Genomic DNA, 20,444 nt, shown 5'->3' on the forward strand with positions numbered 1-20,444 from the left:
TAACTTCTAACTCCGTGACGATTTACTCTGCAGCTTTTCTTTGATGTAAAGTATTCTTGGGGAGAACTGTGGCAGGGGGTTGTTTTCCAATTTTACTGCCGTCTTCCTCTTCTTCCCTCTGGTCATCTTCCCCCTTTTTCTTCCTTTTCTTTTCTTGAAGCAGTGTGTTGGTTTGTACAGTAGCTAAGTGCATAGAATGCAATAATACAACAGTGAGAGATTTAGTGCCTCTAGGTGCTACCCCTTCTACTCTTGAGGACCTCCAGCAAGGCATGATTTTATAGACAATGAAAGGCTTGCTCTCCCCTGTGAAGCTGCCTGCCTGCAGGAAGCTTTTCACTGTCTATTTCCACTACTTGCTCTGCAATTTAGTTCCATGCCCTGCTATTTCCCCCTTCCCTCCTTCTTTTCTTCTCTGACATACACATGCATATACCCCCTGTGTACACATTCAGCACCAACACCAGATGTAGGTAGACACAGCAAAATAGCGTTATCTTGATGTGCGTATTAAAACACTCAAAAATACACCAAACATTTTTATTTTGCCACCCTCATCTTAAATGGAAATATTGATCTGTCCTCTGTTTGCTTTCCAGGTACTGACACTGTCATTTAATTTTCCCTAAAAAGAACACAAGCTCATAGCTGAGCTGCAAAGCATGGCCATTACACCCTGGCATTGGTGCCAAGAACTGTGCTGACTTAGCTAGAGAAAGATGCTGAAAGCCTGACTTTGAGAGAAAATTCAATTCAATTCACTTCATACAATGTCTCTCATGAAGTATTTCAAAATGCCTTATATCAGGAGATAACATAATGAGAAAATGCTTTAGAGAACTGGGTATTCAGATAGCAAGACAAAATGATACACAACAATGAACTGGAGTAAAAGAAAAGACGACTGTCATTTAAAAGCAGTAATCATCTGGATAAGTAGTCTTGTAAACTAATTACAGTGAGAAGAGAAGCAAAGAATGCAAGACTGGGAGGAACAAGAAGCAGCTTAGTTTCAAACAGGCTAAAGCAGAGGACTGGTTTCATGGAGGGAGAGGAATTAACACACAGTATTGTAGAACTACTAAAGGAGACCTTCTTTAGAAATGTGTCCACACATATGGATTAGTATGCTGTATATTGCATCACAAGTGTATCTCTGTGACAGGTTAAGTTATTCTCTTTAGTGGCTGGGAAGAGATTAATTACTTTGGCCTGGTTCAGGGGAAGAGCAATTGAAATGCCTCCTTGTAGTAGGAAAGAATCAATGCTGATGGGTGCTGTGGGTTTTTTGGTTTTTTCTTTTGCGGCTTTTAAGATTTTTCAACTCAAGGGAAACTTCTGTTTGCCTCTAATTTGAGAGTAGGTTTGCAAGGGAGGGTGTTGCAAATCTGGTGCTCATTAAAGACAATTAAGAGATAGAATTAACGAAAACATATTATACAAATAATGGAAAAGGAAGCCACCCACAGAGACGGGCACAGGCCAGGAAATTATCTCATTTTGCTTGGTCAAAGGAAACTATAGTTCTCCAGCACCAAGGATTGGGAGATCACAGAGCGAGGGTTCAGAAAGCAGAGTATTTTCTTTGTGGGACTGTGTAAAAAACACTTTGCAGTTCTGGCTGCACCTCCATCTTTGCTGTTTTCTCTCTCTTTAGTGTTGCAAGATACAGCAAATGCTGAGAGCTTGTTTTTCTACAAAACTAAGGCAATTGCGATGTTTTTAAACTGTTATGGGAACAGCCTGTTTCCCTTTTAAAGTTCCCATCTGTGTTTGTATTTCCCTCAGTCTATTGCCTCTATAGAGAATTTTCTGCTCCCTCTAAATCTAAACCATTAGTTTCACCTCCTTGAACAAGAGGTAGGGCATTACTGAGGAGGAAAAGTAAATCCTGAGATAATCAGCCCTGCTTAATTCTACCATGGAACACTGCTGTTTTCAGTGTTCCTGCTGTTCATTGCATAGGGAGAAGGGACAAGTGACTCTGAGAACGTACATTTGTGTGTGAGCATGTGTATGTATATGTATGTATCTGTAGAGAGAGACAGGCAGAAGGGGAGCATTTAATTGCCTTGCAATCGGACCAACCAAGTAGTGTTCTGATTGCATACAGCTGATTTTCTAAGTGAAAATCTTCAAACCTATTCAACAGCAAAACCAAGATCATCAGTGACTCTGGAGTGTGTGTCTGTGTTTCTTATAGGGAAGAGGAAGGTTGGTTTGATTACTGTCTCTTTTTTCCTTTGGACAAGGGTGTTTTTCTCATCCAAGGGAAATGCATTCTAACAGCATGAACATAACTATTAATCAACACTTAAGTGATAATCAGTGAATGAAAAATGATGACCAGAAACAGAAAATGTACTTGCATAGCTACTTTGGTGCTTTTTCTTTAGATCATGCCCTTGCATTTTTACATGAACAATTTTTATAAAATTAGTGCTGATATATTCCAAAATGCAGTGATTTAAAAAGCCAACACTTACTTTTTACTTGGAAAAAAAATTACTAACAGGGAATGATATATTAAGATCTGCATAAGTAATGTTATAAAGCTGCCTTGGTAATCTCTGAGATAGCGTCTCAGTTAATATGAACCAGTAATATCTTACAGATTTACTTGAGAGATGACAATGCCAAAATCGTCATCACTGGAATGCTGTATTCAAATGTGTGAAGACATGTTCAGGATACAGACAGATAAATGTTTTTCCTGTGTATTTTTGCTCAAAAAGGAGATAGAGACACCGAGGGATGCAGGTGTATGTTAGCTTTGGGAATGCCTCCAAGAGGAATCAGATGCTATTGAAATTAAAACAAAACCCTTCTCAGTATTTAGCATGCTTCCCTGAATCATGGCCAGGGTATGTGGTGGCACCCAGCAGAAAGTAAGGCTGTGTGACTCTCCTAGTGAGCAATACCTCGCTTTTGTTCTTCCAAGACATTTTTTGACCAACTCAGTCACAGTTCTAATATCATCAAGTCTTTTTTGGATTAGTGTAAAATGCTTAAAGTAAGTGTATGCTTAACAAAAAGAAAGCACAACATTCCCTGGGACTGAGCCCAGAGAGCAGAACTTTAGGAGACTGTGAGGTCATGACTTGGTGATTGGGCCATGAACAGGCATCTATAGCCATCCATTGAGTCACCTTTCCAAAATCTTTAACCTGTTATTTTCTGTTGACACAACATAAAAAAGTTCATTTACCACACTGCCCAAAACAAACTTGAAGACATTGGACCATGATTTGAAAACCTCTGACAATTGTAGTCCTGAGATATCTGTAAAATGGAGCAGGAACAGAAAAACAAGGTGTCTCAGGATCTGCTGGGAAGATACTGCTTCCTTCCTTATTCTTGGGAACAAGTTTGTTTGTAACAAACAAATTTGTAACAGGGAAGTTGAAAGTGCTCTTTCTCTTCAGTGGTGGAGGTGGTTTTAAGAGTTCCTGTGGAACATCATCTTGTCTTGCCATTGCAGCCAAGAAGAAAAGCACAACTAAGAATATCAAAAAGAAGTATTAAAGGTGCTGTCTTATATCCAAACAATGGTAAAGCAGTACCAATGGGCTCATAGAACATTAGACTCCTCTTTGAGGTCTACTTCTGCCATTAAAATCAATGCAACTTAATTAAAGCAAATTATAGATAGATACATCTATAAATAAGATATTAAAGTGCGCCGCTGAATATGATAATTGCTGCATATTTAGCAATCAGCGTGTGTGTTCTGCTTTTGCCAGGAGGGATTTCTTTCAGAGGAATCAATGGAGCTTTATTAAAAACCATCTAAATTAGAGGGAGAAATTATGAGTGTTATAATAACGCAAAATCACTGTTTCAACTTTCATTGCAAAACTAGGAAAGCAAAATATATCCCTCTTTGTGTATGTATGGAAAACATCAGAAAAATTCTTTTGAATTGTAGACAGTGGTAGAATTTTTAATCTTTACCTTTTGATGCAAAACATTAAAAAAACTGGATGGAAGATACCATGCTTTCTGTAGAAATGCTGGGGCTCTCCAAGGGTTGGTTAATGAGGATATCACAGCAGTAAGGAATTAAGAAGACCCCTTCAATCAATTTCCACCATTTCACATGGACCATCCAGTTCACGGCCTTACATCACCTGCTTCTGTTTCAGCAGCTAAAGAAAGTGTTAGCAAGTCAAATTGTGCTCCTAAATTTCACTTGCAGTTCCCAGAACCAGGCAGAGTTGAAATGCAAAAAATAAGTGGGTTAATTTTGATGCTTCACCTGTGTATGAAACATTGAGACCAGGGTGGGGAATAAATCCACTTCTACCTCTCCATTTTTCTTCAGTTTTCACTTAATTGAAAACAAAAACCAACTGTGTCTCAGCAGAGGGGAGACCTGAAGGTTAAAGGGCAAATTCCGTTATACCACAGCTCTTTTTGGCATGCTGAATCTCAACCCATGTGATTAGAAACGCTCACAGACAAAAGAAGAGCTTTGAGAACAGAGGTCAAACCAGCATCTGAATCAAGTCCTTTAGCAGATGATCACAAGACTATTGAAAAATGCACTAAGCAATGCAGCAGTCCTATGTGTCATGTTTATACACAGACTTTCAGGCAAAAAGCAGAACTGGGTAGCATTTTCAAAGCACTTGGATTGATGTAAGAGCAGAAGCTTCACTCTGCAGCCTTCCTGGGCTGTCTCCTGTTTTACAGTGCATGTCACTTGTATAAAATACAGTGGTAGTATCCTGCCATTCTTATGGGTAGAAAACCACAGTGCGCAAGCTCAAGTGACTCTTCTGAGCATGCACAGTGAATAAGTGAAAAAGTTAGGAGTCCCAGGACTCCTATCTTCATAAGCTTTTTCTGATCTCCCATAATTTTAAATCAGTCAGGTGTAGCTCAAGTGGAGTCAGCAGTGTTTTGCCCTGGATTCACAAACATGTAGCTAAAATCTCATCAACCTTGAGGAAGTTACATTATTGCTACTTATCTAGTGGGCAGCACATTGTCCAAATTTTCTTTCTGATCTTAATGGTAATTTAAATGTTTGGAGGAAGCTTATGGTTCACAAGTCAGGAAAAAAAGGGCTAAATAATAAAAGGACAGCAATGCTTGGCATATGAGTGAAGAATTAGTAATCCTGAATTTAACATCTACTGTATATGATTCTTTTTTAACAGTGGGAAACTTTTGACTCTGAACAGAAGAGTAGCTGATTCAGAAGTTTTGAAAGAATTTTTTTAACTAACTGACCTCTGCAATGAGGATGAAGTTTTCTGTAAGCAAGTCTAAATACCTGCAGGGAACAGTAACTGCAACTTTATGAGACAGCCAACCTGAAAATGTCTCTGCATCATTTATTTTCCTTATAAGCAGTATCCATGGTCTTGGGTTTTCACTCTGCTGGCTTCACTCAGGATGGACCTTGAGCAGGGAGTCAGGTGGAAATCTGTGAGAAGTAGAGCCCCAGGCAAAAGCATACTGTCCTGCTGAATTCTGCTGGTAGGGGCAAGGAGTTGTTGCTGATTTCTATTTGCAGTGTGGTAGCTCTCACCTTGAGCTGTGTGTAGATGCACAAGAAAAAGTCAGTTCTGGTTTCATGTAGCTTAAACTTCAAAAAGGATTGCTATAGTTGTTATTTTTTGTACCACAGCATCTGTCCAGCCCCTAATACCTTGACCCATAAGGAAGGAGCAAGAGAGGCTTTCCTGCTAGCAGCTAGAATTGTAGCCTTTAGCAAATGCTCCAAGAGGAAGGCAGTATAAGGCAGGTGAGGCTGAATGAAATGCAGGATCTCCCAGGGAATAAACAGTCTCATGCACTTTTCTGTACAGTTTTCAAGATTGTCAGGAGCTTCAGGATTAAATAAATCCTTTCTCTTCCCTTAAAGAATTGTTATTCTGAAACAGCAGGATTCTCCTGTAGGCAAATTCCAGACTTACTCAAGGCACCTGCTCACAGGTATACTCTATTTATAGCTTAAAATTTATTTGCAGGTGGTTGAACACTCTAAGATATTTGTTTCTGACTTTATCTATGCTGTCCTTAAGTTCTACACTTCTACAAACCTGGTTCTTCTGCTGGGAACTAGCAGGGGTTTAGTTAAGGATGCAGAGGTGTCACAGTATATTTTCTGGAGATACCTTTACCTAACAGAAATCTTGTTAGCTAGTGAAAATTATTGCTTCTAAAAGAGAGACTTAAACAACAGAAACATTAACTTGCCATGTGTAAAAAACACCTCTCTGGCACACAGAAAATCCTAGCATGAAGGCATTGAGTTACATGGAGACAATATCTTGCCAGTTTTTCTGCTATCTTGTCTCTGAGTGTGGCCACTGCTGTGACTGGGATTCCCAAAGGGACAATTAGGAGAACAGCCTGCTGGTACAGAGGTTCTGCTCTCCCATTCAGCTCTCAGGTCTTGCCTTTCTTCCACCTGCCAAAGGCTTTACTGTCTCTTGCTAACCAGATGTTAGTTGGTTTGATTCATATTAGTGTCCTGTTTATTAGTTTTACATTCCACAAAGGTCTTGGTCAAACCAATACTTTGCAACAGTTACATTTCATGGATTGTTTGCTGTTGTTTTTTGATAAAGATAGTGTTTTCTTTCCTTGGTTTAAACATGCTGCTCTTTTAATTGCACTGATAGGATGATGGCTGTTTCTGTGTTTATCTCTGCCCGTTATTTTTGCATATTCATGTTTTGCTTGTTAGTTGAGGCCGCTCTTAAGAGATGAACTGTTCATAATGATGCCACTTATTTTAGTTGATGTTGTTAATTTAAACCCTAAAAATACAGGAGTATATTTTGAATAATTTTTTTCTGTTGTGAGTTACCATACATTTGTGAAATGTGTATTTCACCTGCTGTTGTGTTCTCTATTGATTGGAGTGTTGGTCTCCTAAGCTCTTCTAGCTACATCTGTAGGGACTTATCTGGGCACTGCACCTTCTTGTCAGCTCCCTTGCTGGTCACCTCGTGGTCACCACACATTTGGTTTTGACAGGACTTCCAGGTATTAATCCTGATTCATTAAGATTGCTGTTTCTTCACCTAAATATGTTGTGATTATTAAATGTGTTAAAAATTCCACATCTAGTCTGAGGGCCAGCTGCATATGTCCTGTTTTAGGAAAGGAGGGGAACTTGAAACATTTTGATCTTACTAATTAGTACATTTCACACTGATTTTTAGCTTAGTTTGTTGTGGAAGGCAGAAAAGGAACCCTTTGCTTTTACTCTTTCTGAAATATAAATAACTTCTACTAAGGAGGTGTTTCTATTTTCACAATTTCTCTTTTCATCAGGGTAGTATTTTATTCCAGGCACCATTTTGGCACTCCAGGCTGAGTGATGATACGCTTTTACTGTCGCATGGACAGATGGAGAAGGAAAATCAGAAGGAATGGCTGAGCCTTTAATTAGCTGTGCAGAGCCAGAGCATGCTTTTCCAGTGCATTGGGGGTTTTATATAGGGTGTGGAGACTCAGCCGCTCGATGGATCCAAATTAGCAAAATTGTGTATCCGCCACCAGGGTGTTTCTATGGTAACTGTCTCTCAAATCATATATACAAACAGACCTGGCAGGGGCTATTGCCTTCTATTTGGTCTGCAGGAAATCATCAAAAAAGGGGTGTTTTCAGGCTGAAAAAAGGCCTTGTGATGTAAATATTTTTTACTTTTGTGGTTGGTATAAGTTTTGGGATTACTGCTTGATTCTGGCACAATTATGAGTGTTTGTGTTTTTTCACATTGCCTGGCTGCTGTTACTCCCTTTAGGTGGGAGAGTGCAGGAAACTCACACCACTACCAGACTCGTGCATGTAGTTAATAACCTATATACAGCTGCTCAGGTACACAATAAAAACTACATGTTTTTATGGTGAGAGACCAGATTACACATTTGGTTTTTTCCCCCTCATTCATCTTCATAAAACGGGAGAAATCTAGAGGGTCTTCTCTTACCAGTGTGCTTGGGAACTTAAGGGAAATTATGAACCTGATGAAATTAGCAGTATAAGAACAGCCAAAGTGGCTGTGACTCTTCACCTAAGTGACTTTATAAAGTCTCTCTGCCTGTTACTTTTTCTGGTGGAAAAAATGAATGAATGAGCCCTTTAGCCTACTGCCCTCTTTTTGAAATGTAGGACGATTATTGTTATTTTTTGTTCATCCAAAGTCAGGTGCTGCTAAGCATGGGTCATTTCAAATCAGAGGTGTTTTTTTCTTGTGACAAACAGTTCTGTGAGGATGCCTTTCTGTTTTGAATGAGAAAAGGAAGCTTGCAAGAGGCCTGTACTAAATAATTTTTTTTCATTTACAAATATCTTGGATGTTTGATGACTGCCAAGGTGCATAACAAAATTCATCTGGAATAATTTCTAAGCCTGCCTAGTAGCTCCAAATGATACTGCCTCTCTTTGCATAGGACTCAGTTTATGTAATGTACACAGAAATACTTTGTCAAGGTAGATAACACTTAATACACCTGAATGCACAACTTTTCTCATTGCAGTGGTTTATACATCCATTCAGTGAAAATGGTGTATTGTGCATAAATTACAGGACTGACAGAAATGTACTTTAACCTGTAGAATGCAAAAAACATGTTAATTTTTGTTTTCTCTTTTCTCTAATCGGGCATTTGCCAAAAGCTTGATGTGATTTATTACTTTCTTTTTAATGAATTGTTAAAAATGTTTGAAAAGGCATTAAATCTTCCTTTCTGCTATTAATCTGTAAAAGGGGAAGGGGATTTTAAATGGCCTCTTAGTATATTGCTTTATAAAACTGCTGATTCTAGCAGCACCGGAATAGGAATACATACTAATGCAGGAAACACTGAAGGCAGTCAGAGCCTCCTCCATTTATGGAAGAAAAGACTAATAGCTCCATTTTAACAAGGCTCTTAACACTTTGTGCCATCAGCAGGCATTGAGTGAAATTGGGAGAGCTCCTGTGTGCTAAAAGCATTGAAGTTCACCGTTTGGTACCCGGTTGGAGCCTTCCTGATAGAATTGTGCTCCCCAGCCAATGCTGGTTGCCATCTTGAACACAAACCAAGTAGTGCTGGCATTTTGACTGAGTGCACTAACACTGCACTTTTGAAATGGTACCAGAGCATCATAAATGCACTTAACTCCCAGCTGGATACTGAGCTTTGCAGTGGCGTTAGGGAAAGTTTCTAGATTCGTGTTAAGAATGAAAGAAAACCTGTTTGTATCATATTTTGTGCTTAAGAAAAACAAGCTAGTGGAGGGAAAAAAAGCAGACTTGGTACTAAGATGTTAGCTTTGATTCAGGTAGTTATGCCACTGTAACAGGAAGGGGTGTACTTAGTTAGATGATGTCCTCACATTACTGAATTCCAGCCAGGGAAGGAGAGACAGTATCCCAGCTAGTAGGCAGATGAGGGAAAGATGCTGAAGATTATACCTGCTCTGAACACTTCTTTGATACAGAAGCCTTTCTTGTTAGCAGTGATAAGATTATATATGGGATTTGAAGCTTCTTTGAGCCCCTGCCTTTCTTTTGTTGATTTTGGCATGTTGCAGCATCATGTGTTCTCTGCTTATCGTTTTGAGATGCATTGTTAGTAGCTGGGCTGCATAATTGATCTTCATCTCTAATTACTCTTCTCTCCACAGGTGCCTGGAAAAGGTCCAGATGGAAGCTCCTACAATCTGCACTTCGAGGGGGTGGAAAGGCAGTATGCATCCTTACCCAGGTACAGCAGCAAGCCTCCTTCCAATGGGGAGGGAAGGCAGCCCACAGCTGATGTCCAGCTCTAACATGAGAGATTATTCTGCACTTTTGTCTTGTCACCTTTTGCTGCTGATTTACTGCCATTTTATACCTGTACTATTAATTTGGACTTTTGAATTTTTAAAAAACAGGTCTCATTGAACACATCAGCAAGAGTCACGATCCACAGGTAGAGAACATGACATTGAGGGAGCTGGCTCTGCAAGAGTTATAACAGGTCATAGCAGGGCATAAATGACTGAGTTTGTAGTGATATAATCCCAGCTGGCATTGACAGAACGTTGCTGTGGAAAGCTTCCACTATAGCAGCCCCAACTACTGAAGTCCCTTGTTGCTACAAGGGCTGTCTGACTGCAGTCTATTCCATGAGAACGTCTCTGTGCTTTTACTGAGTGCTCTGGAAATGTGAGTGAATTCTCTGAGGGCTTTTTTTAATTTTTAATCCTTATCAACTGAATGAAGAATAATTCTAGTCTGAAACCAGTGGGGCATAACAAAAAGGAAGCATTTCAGAGATTTCAGCCCCATTTCTATGGGAGTTCTAATAGCAGAGTGTAACACAAATCAAGCCAGAAAGGGGACTGAGAGGATGCTAAAAGAGATAGTCGGAAGCAGGGAGAGGAAAACAAAAATAGAAAAATATTCCCCGTTTAGAATTAGAGGGCTGGACAAGTCCTAAGAGGCATGGTCCAATCCACTTCTTGGATCTACAGTCAGGCAGATTTGTAAAAGCAAAGCAAAAATAGGCATCTATAAACAATAAGATTTTTTTTTGTAGTGAAGTAGTGCTGGCATTTAGGAAATCAGTGAATTGTTTCTTTTTGCTGCTTCTTTTTCTACTCAGCTATTTACATTCAAAGGTGAACACGGAAAGATTGATTGATAAATATGTAATGCTGTGTGTATAATTCCAGATGAAAATACAAAGAATATTTTATTTTTGCTAACCAGACTATAAAGACTGTTTCACAAGGCACTTTTGGATGTCTGTAGGCATTTTTAATGTATATGATTTCTAAACCAAAGGATGTGTCTGCAGTTTACTTCCTGACTTCAAATTATATTTGTCAGCCATTTTTTCTTGGAGATGCATCCTGTGCAGTAACTGGCTTATCTGACAGAGTCCTGCTTTCCAACAGTGTGTCTTGCATGTATTTCCTGTCTGACTGTGGGTATTTAATCTTCTGGGTAAATAGCCATCTTTTTTACAGTCCTCTAACCTCATGTTTCCCTTTCACGTTTCTAGCAGTGATTTTTGCATGTTAGGTGTATCTTAATTTTGCACTGTCCTTTTTTATTTATTTTGAACTTCCATTTTGTTGAGTACTTCGTTGTGGATTACAATAAAGTAAATTCATAATTGGTGCCCAGTGTAACTCTCTACAGCAATTTTTATATTTGTATGTCTTCTTTTATTCATTTTCCCTTTAAGAAAATTAACCATGTTTTTTCAAATGTTGTAAACTGAAAATTTCCCAGTGAAGCAACTTCCATAAGCCAGAATTGTTTTGATTTCCCTAGTATTCCTTTCAAGAGAGAATGACCAGAAGTGAGCACTACAGTGCAGATGTAGACATGCCCTGGCTTTCTGTAGTAAGTGTTCCCTGCATCCCTTCTATCCTGTTCCTTTCCAAGCTGCTGCATCCTCAACATGTTGCCTAGGTGTATATACTGCTCATCTCTACAACCTGTGTTCTTGTGGGGTTTGGTTGATTGGTTTTTGGGCTTTGGTTTTTTTGTGTTTTTTTAAAAGTAGATTTATCTGAATAAGATCATGAATCTTACAGTATTGTTCCCTGAACCTCCATTTAACTTGCTGGAGACACAACTCTCCCGCTCTTAGAACAGGTTTGAGTGTTTAACTGGTGGTAACTCTCAATTTAGAAAGTCATCCAAATATTCCCTAAGCTTCTGAAGATCACTGTGAAAGCGTCTTGTCTCTCTGTGCTAAGGAGATTATGCTGGAGAGTGAGAAGACCTGCACTTCAGCAGAGCTGTTTGTGCTTCCCAACCCAAACACGCTGCTGCACGCAAGCCAAGCTGGGTCTCCAGAGGATTTCCACCCTGGCAGGAGCAGAGCCTTGGGATATCACACACCCTTGGGTGTGCCTACAATTCAGCAATCAGCTGCTGCTTTTTATACTTCAGTTTTGTAAGTTTTGCAGTTTCATGTTACTGCAGTAATTAAGCCCTGGCAGTCACAAATGACTAGATTGTACAGTGAAGTCTAAATCCAGATGAAGGGGATGCAGTCTCATTGCCAGCCACTAATGGAAATGAGTGATTTCTTTTGTTCTCGTGGCTGACTGCCCAGGAGTATAGAGGAATCCAGGTAAAAACCACCCATTTGCCAACCAATTCTCAGCAGTGGAGGATCCATGAAAACTACTGTAATAAGCAGCATTCTTAAAGGAAAAGAAATTAAGAGAAAGAAACTGGAATGAAGAAAGAAATTAAGAGGTAGTATTTCCTCAAAAGAGTAGCTTTCTTCTCTCGAGCATTTTAGTATTAGTTCACAGTTTCCTGCCCTTGGGTCCCCTTCTTTTGTGCTGTCCTCACTGTGGTGAGGCCACTGAGCCGCATTGGCACGGATGCCATATGGAGCAGTCTGCATACTTAGCCATTTAAGCCCAGTTTAATAAGAGATACTTACAGAGGCTTCAGAAGAGGGTTGCAGATGCTGGGAAACAAATTCCTGTTTCAATATTACGTGAGTCCAGGAGGATATGACCTTTGCCTGTTGCTCTGGTGTGGCACACACAAGGAAGAAGAGGAAAGCGCTTGGACTGCAGCCAGTTTCACAGGATGGGGAGGAAGGAGGGGATCTGTGCTGTGTCAAGAGTAGCTGAGACCTACACAGTGCAACTGTTCTGCTTACCTGAAAGCCACCAGGACTCGTGCCAGTGTGTGTTGGCATGGACAAATTAAGTAAAAGAGCTTTGGTCCTCCTCCCCACTGGACAAGAAGGAGGAATGTTCACCTAGTAAAATCTTTATCAGTGTTTGATGCCCCTAAGGCACTCTCCCATTCCTTTGCAAAGGTGTGCATCCTGCATGAAGTCAGATCTGAACATACCTGCTGCTGGCTTGAAAAATTCTAAGCTTTGAAGCATCATTGTGGCTTTGCCTTTTTTTTTTCTGTTTTTCATTGAAGCTGTTAATTTAAGTCCAGATATTATGGGCCAAATTCAGGTGATACAAGTCTGTATTAACGCTGTTTGAGGAATTCAGCTGTCAAGTGTGCTTGTCTTTCCAGTTGGTACAGCAGCAAATTACTGTCCTGGTCTCACTGAAGTCAGTGATGTCCTTTTTTCCTTTGAGGGGAGGATCTGTTCCTGTGTAAGGTTACATACTTAATTAAATGGGGAAACAGGAGGCAGCAGCTTTTGGAGAAAGGCTATGTGTCTGACTGGTTTAAGGAGTGGTGAGCTGAGCTACATAGTTAAGTTTCTGCGTAAAATAATGCCAGCCTGTAGGCTTACTTTGGAAATGTCTACAGAGGCAGACATCTGAATTAAATGATAAGTGGCTGTGGCAGCAGAGTGGCAGGTCTTCATCTCTCACTGCATTGTGCTGTTCTGTCTGCAGAAAAGCAGCAAAGTGGGAGAGACAGAAATGGGAGGCTTTGCAAGAGAGATACATTTTTTTGCACTCAATACTTACGTGTTGCCCTCAGGCTATTGCTAAGTAGTGCTGAGTAGTAGTATTAAGTAATGTTAAATTCTCCTATTTAGGAGGAGAATCGCTTGATTCTTACATGTTTTAGACTCTTCTTTGGGAAGAAGAGCAGGGCAAGGTTGTGGGAGCCATAAAAACATTTGTATCTTTTAAACTATTTTTAATGCGTACTTTCTTGGTGCAATTCAGAATATTTTCCTGATTGAGCTATGGAGCATATACGAAGCTGAAGCTGCTCTGTTTGTTCGTAGTTCTATTTTTGAGCTTGCTTTTATGGAAGTCTGTTTTAATGTAAATCACAGTCTTGCTAATGGCAGCCTTGTTTGGAGAAGCTTCGTGTTCAAGGACACGTTCTTTTCTGTGGTGGTGGAAAAGCTGGCTGTGGCCAAAAGCAGGCTGACAGACACTGGGACGGCACGCTGGTTGACAGGATGAATGGGGATTAGAAAGCTCAGCCATCTTTCCAATAAGAAGTGCTGATTCCAAAGGAAACGTAGTACTTGAGACTTTCTCTGGAATTCTCGTATTATTGAAGAACACATTTATGTCAAGAAAAGGCAGGGAGCCAGAAAGGCTGTGAGAGCATTAGAAAATAATTGCTAGCATGGAAAAATGAGTTCAGGCTTTGTAGGTGAGTTCAGCTGTATTGCTGTGGCTGGGACAAGACTGCTGAGCAAACTGGTAATTTGCTCACAAGTCTTGTCTTAAATGTAACATGCATCCTGAAACTGGGAAGCTTGGAAATGGATTAAGAAACCAGCCTTGCCATACAGTGGCAATGGGTAGTTTTCCCATGCTGGAAGCTTCTCTTCAGGTTGACCATGCAACTTGCATAATGTGAGAAATGGATTTGTAAAGGATTCTCAAAATCTGACTGAAAGCTCTCAGAGTCTTATACATTTGTATGCAAACTCTGAGATAAGGTGTGCTGACTTAGAAGGGCCAAGGAATAGAGATGACATTGTTGAGAGAGGGATTGAACTAGAAACAAGTTACAAATGATGGCCTTGCAAAAAGACCAGATATTTTGGAGAATTAGAACTGTTAAAGATGCATTGTAGCAAAACCACGTGGGGTAAAATAATATGTGATTGGTGTTAGAAGTATTAGCAGCATTGTGTGGCAAAAGCTAATAGGGTGAAAACCATTTATAAGGTGTTGTAACCAGGATATAGGTTGGCTTCTGATAGAATGGTGTTGAGTTTTATATCTCTTATGTCTCACCCTTCTACTAGACTGATAATGGAACAAAATCTTTTTAAATGCCTCTAAGTTGTCCCACCTCTGTAGAGCTTGGATTTTCCAAGACGCTTCTTAAAGCAGTAGCTGAAAGCAGCACACTCTCCATTTCTAGGTATGATGCCAGAAAGGACACTTTTGATCACCTTGCCTGAGCCCTCCAAGACTTCCTACATTTCTGCGTCAAACTAAATTTCAATTTTGATCCATCCCATTACTTTTGTAAATGTATTTGCAGAAGCATCTAACCTGGAATTAGAATGTCACATTGGGGAGAATTCGTTACATTCTTTGGAGGTTAATTATTTTACTGCTTAAAGAGATTATGCCTTTTTTTTCCCTAAGTCTGACATTACCCAATTTCAGTTTCTAGATACTACGGTAAATATTTTTTCTGCTAGATTTTAAGAGCCAAGCCTGCAAAATTCCTTCCCTTGAGTATTTCTGTGCAGAGATCATTTATGTTATGTTTTCACCTCCCTTTCAATAAATTAAATAGATTGAGCAGTTAGGTATCACACTGTAGAGCATGAAAACAGCATTGACTCAAGGGGCCAGACTACCCATGCAGTCAATTTAGGAGGCAGCCTCTAGAGGTGAGTCAAAAACATTTTGAGCCTTTCAAATCAAAAGTAAAGTTTTGGAAATATCTGTGTCATGAACAGATAAGGTTCCTCCAACAGAAGAAATGGATTACTTAGCATGTTTCATTAGCTGCTTCTTGCACTTGAGTGTTCTTGCCTTTATTTTACTGAGTTTATTTCAGAATGCAAGATTTCTGTAATTTAATTGAATCCTGAAAACATCATCAGAAAGTAACTTGACACAAATCACAAGAAAAAGTTAATTGTCTATTAAATAAGACTCATCATTCACCATTGTCTAGCAGAATCTGAAATTAATATACTGACATTACTTAAATATGTATATAGTGTATTCTCTTGGTTAACAAAAAAGAAATCACAGTTTTAGTGCAGACTATAATTAGCTGTAAATCAACTTGTCAGAGTATTCCAGCCTCTGGGAATTGACTAACCAAGGACCACAGATGAAAAAGCGAGGTTTAAAATGAATTATTTAAATCAAAATTCCCTGCATGCTAATTTAAATCACAAGTTTTTTGGGGTTTTTTTTTCTTTGATTTTTTTTTTTGGTTTTTGTTTTGCTTGGAATCACTGTGATTTAACCTATTCCATCACTTGTTGGAAAAAAATCTGTTCTCTTCCTTCTTTGTGTACTTAATTTACATTCCTCCTTGGCATACAGCAGTTTGTTGCGCAGCATTGACCCGGCAGTGCAGTCGTGGTTCTGGCTATCAGCTGGGGCACGTCCTGCTCAGTGTTGCTGCGGACAAGTGCTGTGCAGTGGCACAGTGGTTCTCAGTGACAGTGTGGCTCTGTCCCATCACACAGCTGCTGCTCTGCCACGATGTCTTCCAGACACCTTCCTGGTGCTGGGACACTCCTTGGAAACAGCTTGCCTCTGTTCTTCACTCTTCTCTCATCAGTTGACTTTATTACATGGCCCTACTGAAACTGCAATTTCCTCTGTGTTTTATTGGCCCAGCACGGTGCTTCATGGCAGGCAGGGAGTGACAATGCTGATGCAGACTGCAGGGAATAAATACCATTGCTGCCTTGCAGCAAGGTTTCAATTGGAGCATTGTTTACCTGGCTAAAAAGAGCATCTCTTAGGGGGGGGTCCAGGGGTACCAAAACTTTAATGGCAGTGAAATCATTTATTAACCCTGTCCAGAATCACGCACATCTTAGTCTGTCAGTGAAACCAAGTTATTGGGCATACATTACACAGCTACAAGGTGAGACTGTTAACTTCTGGTGTGTAATATAATACCCAATATTTTTAGTCACGCCAGGATTTTCCCTCCAAAGGGGTGGAAACCAGTGAAGAGCAGGTTGATGGGAAAATACTGTGTAGTTCCAGGTGGCTGAATAAAGTCTGTATCTCCCTCATTTCTTATATTGATTAAAATATTTGAGAACCAACTGTAAAAGGTCCTTTTTAATTTTTGACATAAATAATATTTTTTTTAATATTCCCCTGGCATAACTTCAAAACTAAGAAGACTTGATAGTTTGGAGTCTTAAACAGGATTGGAAATAAGTAGGGTGTGAAAATGAATGGCCCAACTGACTTCATCACCCTACTTATGTGAAATATAAACAATATTCAAACAGTATATTCTCCAGTATACTTGATTATTATCTTTCTCTTCTGTTTTAATTCTCTAAAGTGATATCAGTAATTCAGGGATATTTTTAATATGATTTTTATCTTGACAGCTGTGATTTTATTGAAAATGCAGCAAAATTTTCTCTGTCTGTATCTTCCAATGTGATGATCTCATTATAAATGAAATATATGTATGGTTTTAGTTGGATTTTAAGCGCTGGCAGGTGAATGTAGAATCAGTTTTAATGGAAATACTGGTCAAGGACCTCCAAGATACATTGCAATAAACCAGCCAAGATGAAATACAGGCAAAAAAAAAGAGATCATTCTTATATGCTAGAGCTCAAGCTTGGGAACCAATTTGATGTGCTCGTTAAAAGATTAGCTCAAATCCAATTTCAAACAGTTTTAAGATTTAGCAAATTAACTTTTCTTAACTTTGGAAGATACTAAAACTGATAGCTATAAAAACTACCCAGGCTCTAGGAGGTGTCAGGGAAATCATTCTGCTTCAAGGCCAGAGCCCAAATCTAGAGCAGGACAGCAGATTTGTGACACATACATACAGCAGAGAGCTGGAAGTGCTCTGTTGCAACTTCTGTTACACCTCAGTTTCAATCCCTCTGCTGAGGTGTGCCATGGAACCTAATATCACCTCAGTGTCATATGTGAAGTGTGAAGACTTTATTTCATATATAATGTCAAAATACATTTGTCCAAAAATGTGCAGAGTTCATAAATAACCTGTATATATACCTTTTACAGGGAGGATCTCAGGCATTAAAAGCAGAGTAGGTAGGAAAAGTGTCAGTGTACTACAGGCCTTTCAAAAAATAGTCTTGTGTCTTTAAAGACTTGACTGAGAGGAGGAAAGAAATTTGTAAACAGGATCACAATTTCAGAAATCTCTGTGGTGAATAGAAAAGGAAGGAGATTTAGTTGTAAAACATACCTCCAGCTTTCTAATAAAATAGAAATATCACTTGAAATGAACATGATGCCTCCATCCAAGCCAAATTAAGTCTAAATAATGAAAAAGTATACTTTAGAAAGTCAGACAGGTCAAGGTTTGTGACATCAAATCATGGATTGCAGCTGGCAGGCCACCTCTATAATTTCCATGGGAATAACTAAAGAAAATTGACTAAAGAAAATGTCTGTAACAACTGGGACATTGCTTGAAAAAAAAAATAAAACAAAAAAAACCCACTAAAAGCCAGATGTCTCAGAAGAATACTTAAGAAGTGTAGAAGGAGGCAGACAGGGATGGGGTTTGTCAATTTTCCTAATAAGTCAGTCAACTCCTCATAGCAAAAAGCCAGTTAATGCAATATGGAATAGTTTAAAAGTCAATTAATATTTTGAAACTAAGCAGTCAGCCTTTTTGCAAGGAGATACTATGCCGACTAAATAAAAATACTTTCAAGTGTCACATTTACAGAAAACATGGATCTGGTATGAATTCTAGTGTATAATCAGGCATAAGGACCTCCCACTCAAACTAAGGGCACTAAATTCAGCTTAAAAATATGGGAGATGGAGGAAAATATTGCATTTGAACAAAAGGGCTTGAATTAATATTATAAAATTTAATGAAGTCTTGGAGACATTGCCTCAGAAAAGAAAGCTGTATTAACTATGCCTCCAGTGAGTAAAAGAACAAAACAAATGTTAGGGAACAAAATATTAATGAAAGAAAAAAGTGTCAGTACAAAATTGTTAGGTTGAGATGAAGGATCTGTGGAAAAAAGATAAGTGAATGCAAATTAGAAAGAAGATTAAATTAAAAACCAAAAGCATATATCCCATAGAATGCATCAACAGAGTGATGTGCTGAGTGAAACCTGGGGAATAAGATGTGTGCTCCAAAATGCAAATACATCCATTGCATTGTTAAGATGGATATTGAAATGGCTCAGGAGACCAGCAGACTGGGAAGCTCAGCTGGCTGCTTTGTAGGTACCGATATTTGGAATAAAAATGTTGCTGCTTATGCTGGGTTGTAATTCAGAACTCATCAAAAAGTGTGGGCTCTAGGCTGCAAAGGTGAGAAAGAGCATTGCAAATTGAGACAACTCTGCTGCTGCTGTTCTTGGTTTCAGCTTTCCCTTGATAAACATGTCTGGAGGTGCGGCTGAAAGATGGCTGTCAGCAAACGTGCTTTAAAAACACCTAACAAAGGAAAAATGTAGGAAGCCAACAGTATCAGGTGTAAGTATGTATTATTTTTGAGGATGTTGGATTAGGAACTTTTGAGCAAGCTTCCTGCAGCTCTCATTTTTGTGCATGAACCTCCTGTACATCGTGTCATTGCTCAGCTGTGTTCCTGTGAGCAAACAGCAGCTTTGCGGTGGCACCCTTTGCTCAGAGGCAGACTGCAGTTAGTTCTCCATGTTAGTCCTCAATTCCTTTGTCTCCATCCAGTCTTTGCTTTGCAAAGCAGACTCGGAGAAAAGAAGAAGAAAATAAAAAAGAACAACCAGGGAAAAGCCCACCAAAATTACAGCCCTACATGATGGTTTGCTGTCACAATGGGAAGTTCAAGCTTCTACTAGCAAGCCATTTAAAGAGAGTCAGTTACAGGTATTCTTATGGACATGTTTAGGAAAGAGGAAAGATTATGATGATTAAGTAGGAAAGTGAATTGCATGTGGACAGTCTTAATTGCATGCTGCAAGGTAATGACAAGCTGTGAAATCCTAAGACCTCAAATCTAGTTCTGTGTTCTTTTACAAACATGTAGGGGACAGAGTCGTGAGCATTCCATGTGCCACCCACTGAGAAGTGAGAAGCAGGGTGGGGGAGATGTGAGGAGTGCAGAAACACGAGGGCAGCGCTCTGAGCAGACCTGCCTCTGTTTGTTATCCTTGCTGAAACCCTGCCTTGCGAGGAAAGAGCTTTTATATAAACTGGTGATTAAAGGAAAGAGGTATCTAATTTGGGATTAAGAGAGTTGCTGAAGAATTTAATAGTAAAAACAGTTGCTAGAGCAGCTGTTTCAACACAGCTCAGACAATTGGCAGCCAAACTGCTTCCATTTCATAAGTAGGTGACATATTTAATTTCTCTGCACAGAAGTCTTAAACATATCAGGAGAAAAGGCTCAGTTTTAGAGGATTTTGTCCAAATGTCTTTGCTCATAGTCACCAAAGGCTTCTCTGTTGCTCTTCAAATATGATGCCTTAGAAAGTCATGCTTTAGATGTGTTGATCCAGCTTGAGAACAGACAGAAATTTACTCCTAGAAGCTAGTATGAGTCTGGTCCAGAACCACTGCAATCCGTGGATATGTTCCTAATGATTGCAGTCAGTTTAGACTGACATACAGCCACTGTTGGAGTATATTCTTTGATTTCTTTGCTGTCTGGGTCAATCTGGTAGTAATTTGACAAACTCTGATTAAGTTACTTGTTTTCCCCCAGAATTCTGCCCACCAGTGTTAGCAGTTTCTCTCCAGATTTTGGATATTCTAGTAAAAAATATTTTTTTTTTTCCTGATCTATATGATCTTCTTCAGCCTATCCAATATTATCACAGATATAAGTGAAATAAAAATAGTCCTTAAAAGTGAATGTGATTCA

General features: G+C 39.3%; 1 protein-coding gene across 5 annotated transcripts in view; it reads left to right on the forward strand.

Annotated features, from left to right (window-relative positions):
* The window catches only part of PARD3B (par-3 family cell polarity regulator beta), a 394,980-nt gene that overhangs the window by 354,135 nt on the left and 20,401 nt on the right, over positions 1 to 20,444 (forward strand). For all 5 annotated transcript variants that reach the window (XM_030277633.4, XM_012574931.5, XM_030277632.4 and 2 more), the window contains one exon: positions 9,638 to 9,717. In XM_030277633.4, the coding sequence (XP_030133493.3) occupies positions 9,638 to 9,717 (80 nt within the window). The remainder of the gene's footprint in view (positions 1 to 9,637; positions 9,718 to 20,444) is intronic.

This window comes from Taeniopygia guttata, chromosome 7 (assembly GCF_048771995.1).
Source record: "Taeniopygia guttata chromosome 7, bTaeGut7.mat, whole genome shotgun sequence".
In the NCBI taxonomy this organism is placed as follows: domain Eukaryota; kingdom Metazoa; phylum Chordata; class Aves; order Passeriformes; family Estrildidae; genus Taeniopygia; species Taeniopygia guttata.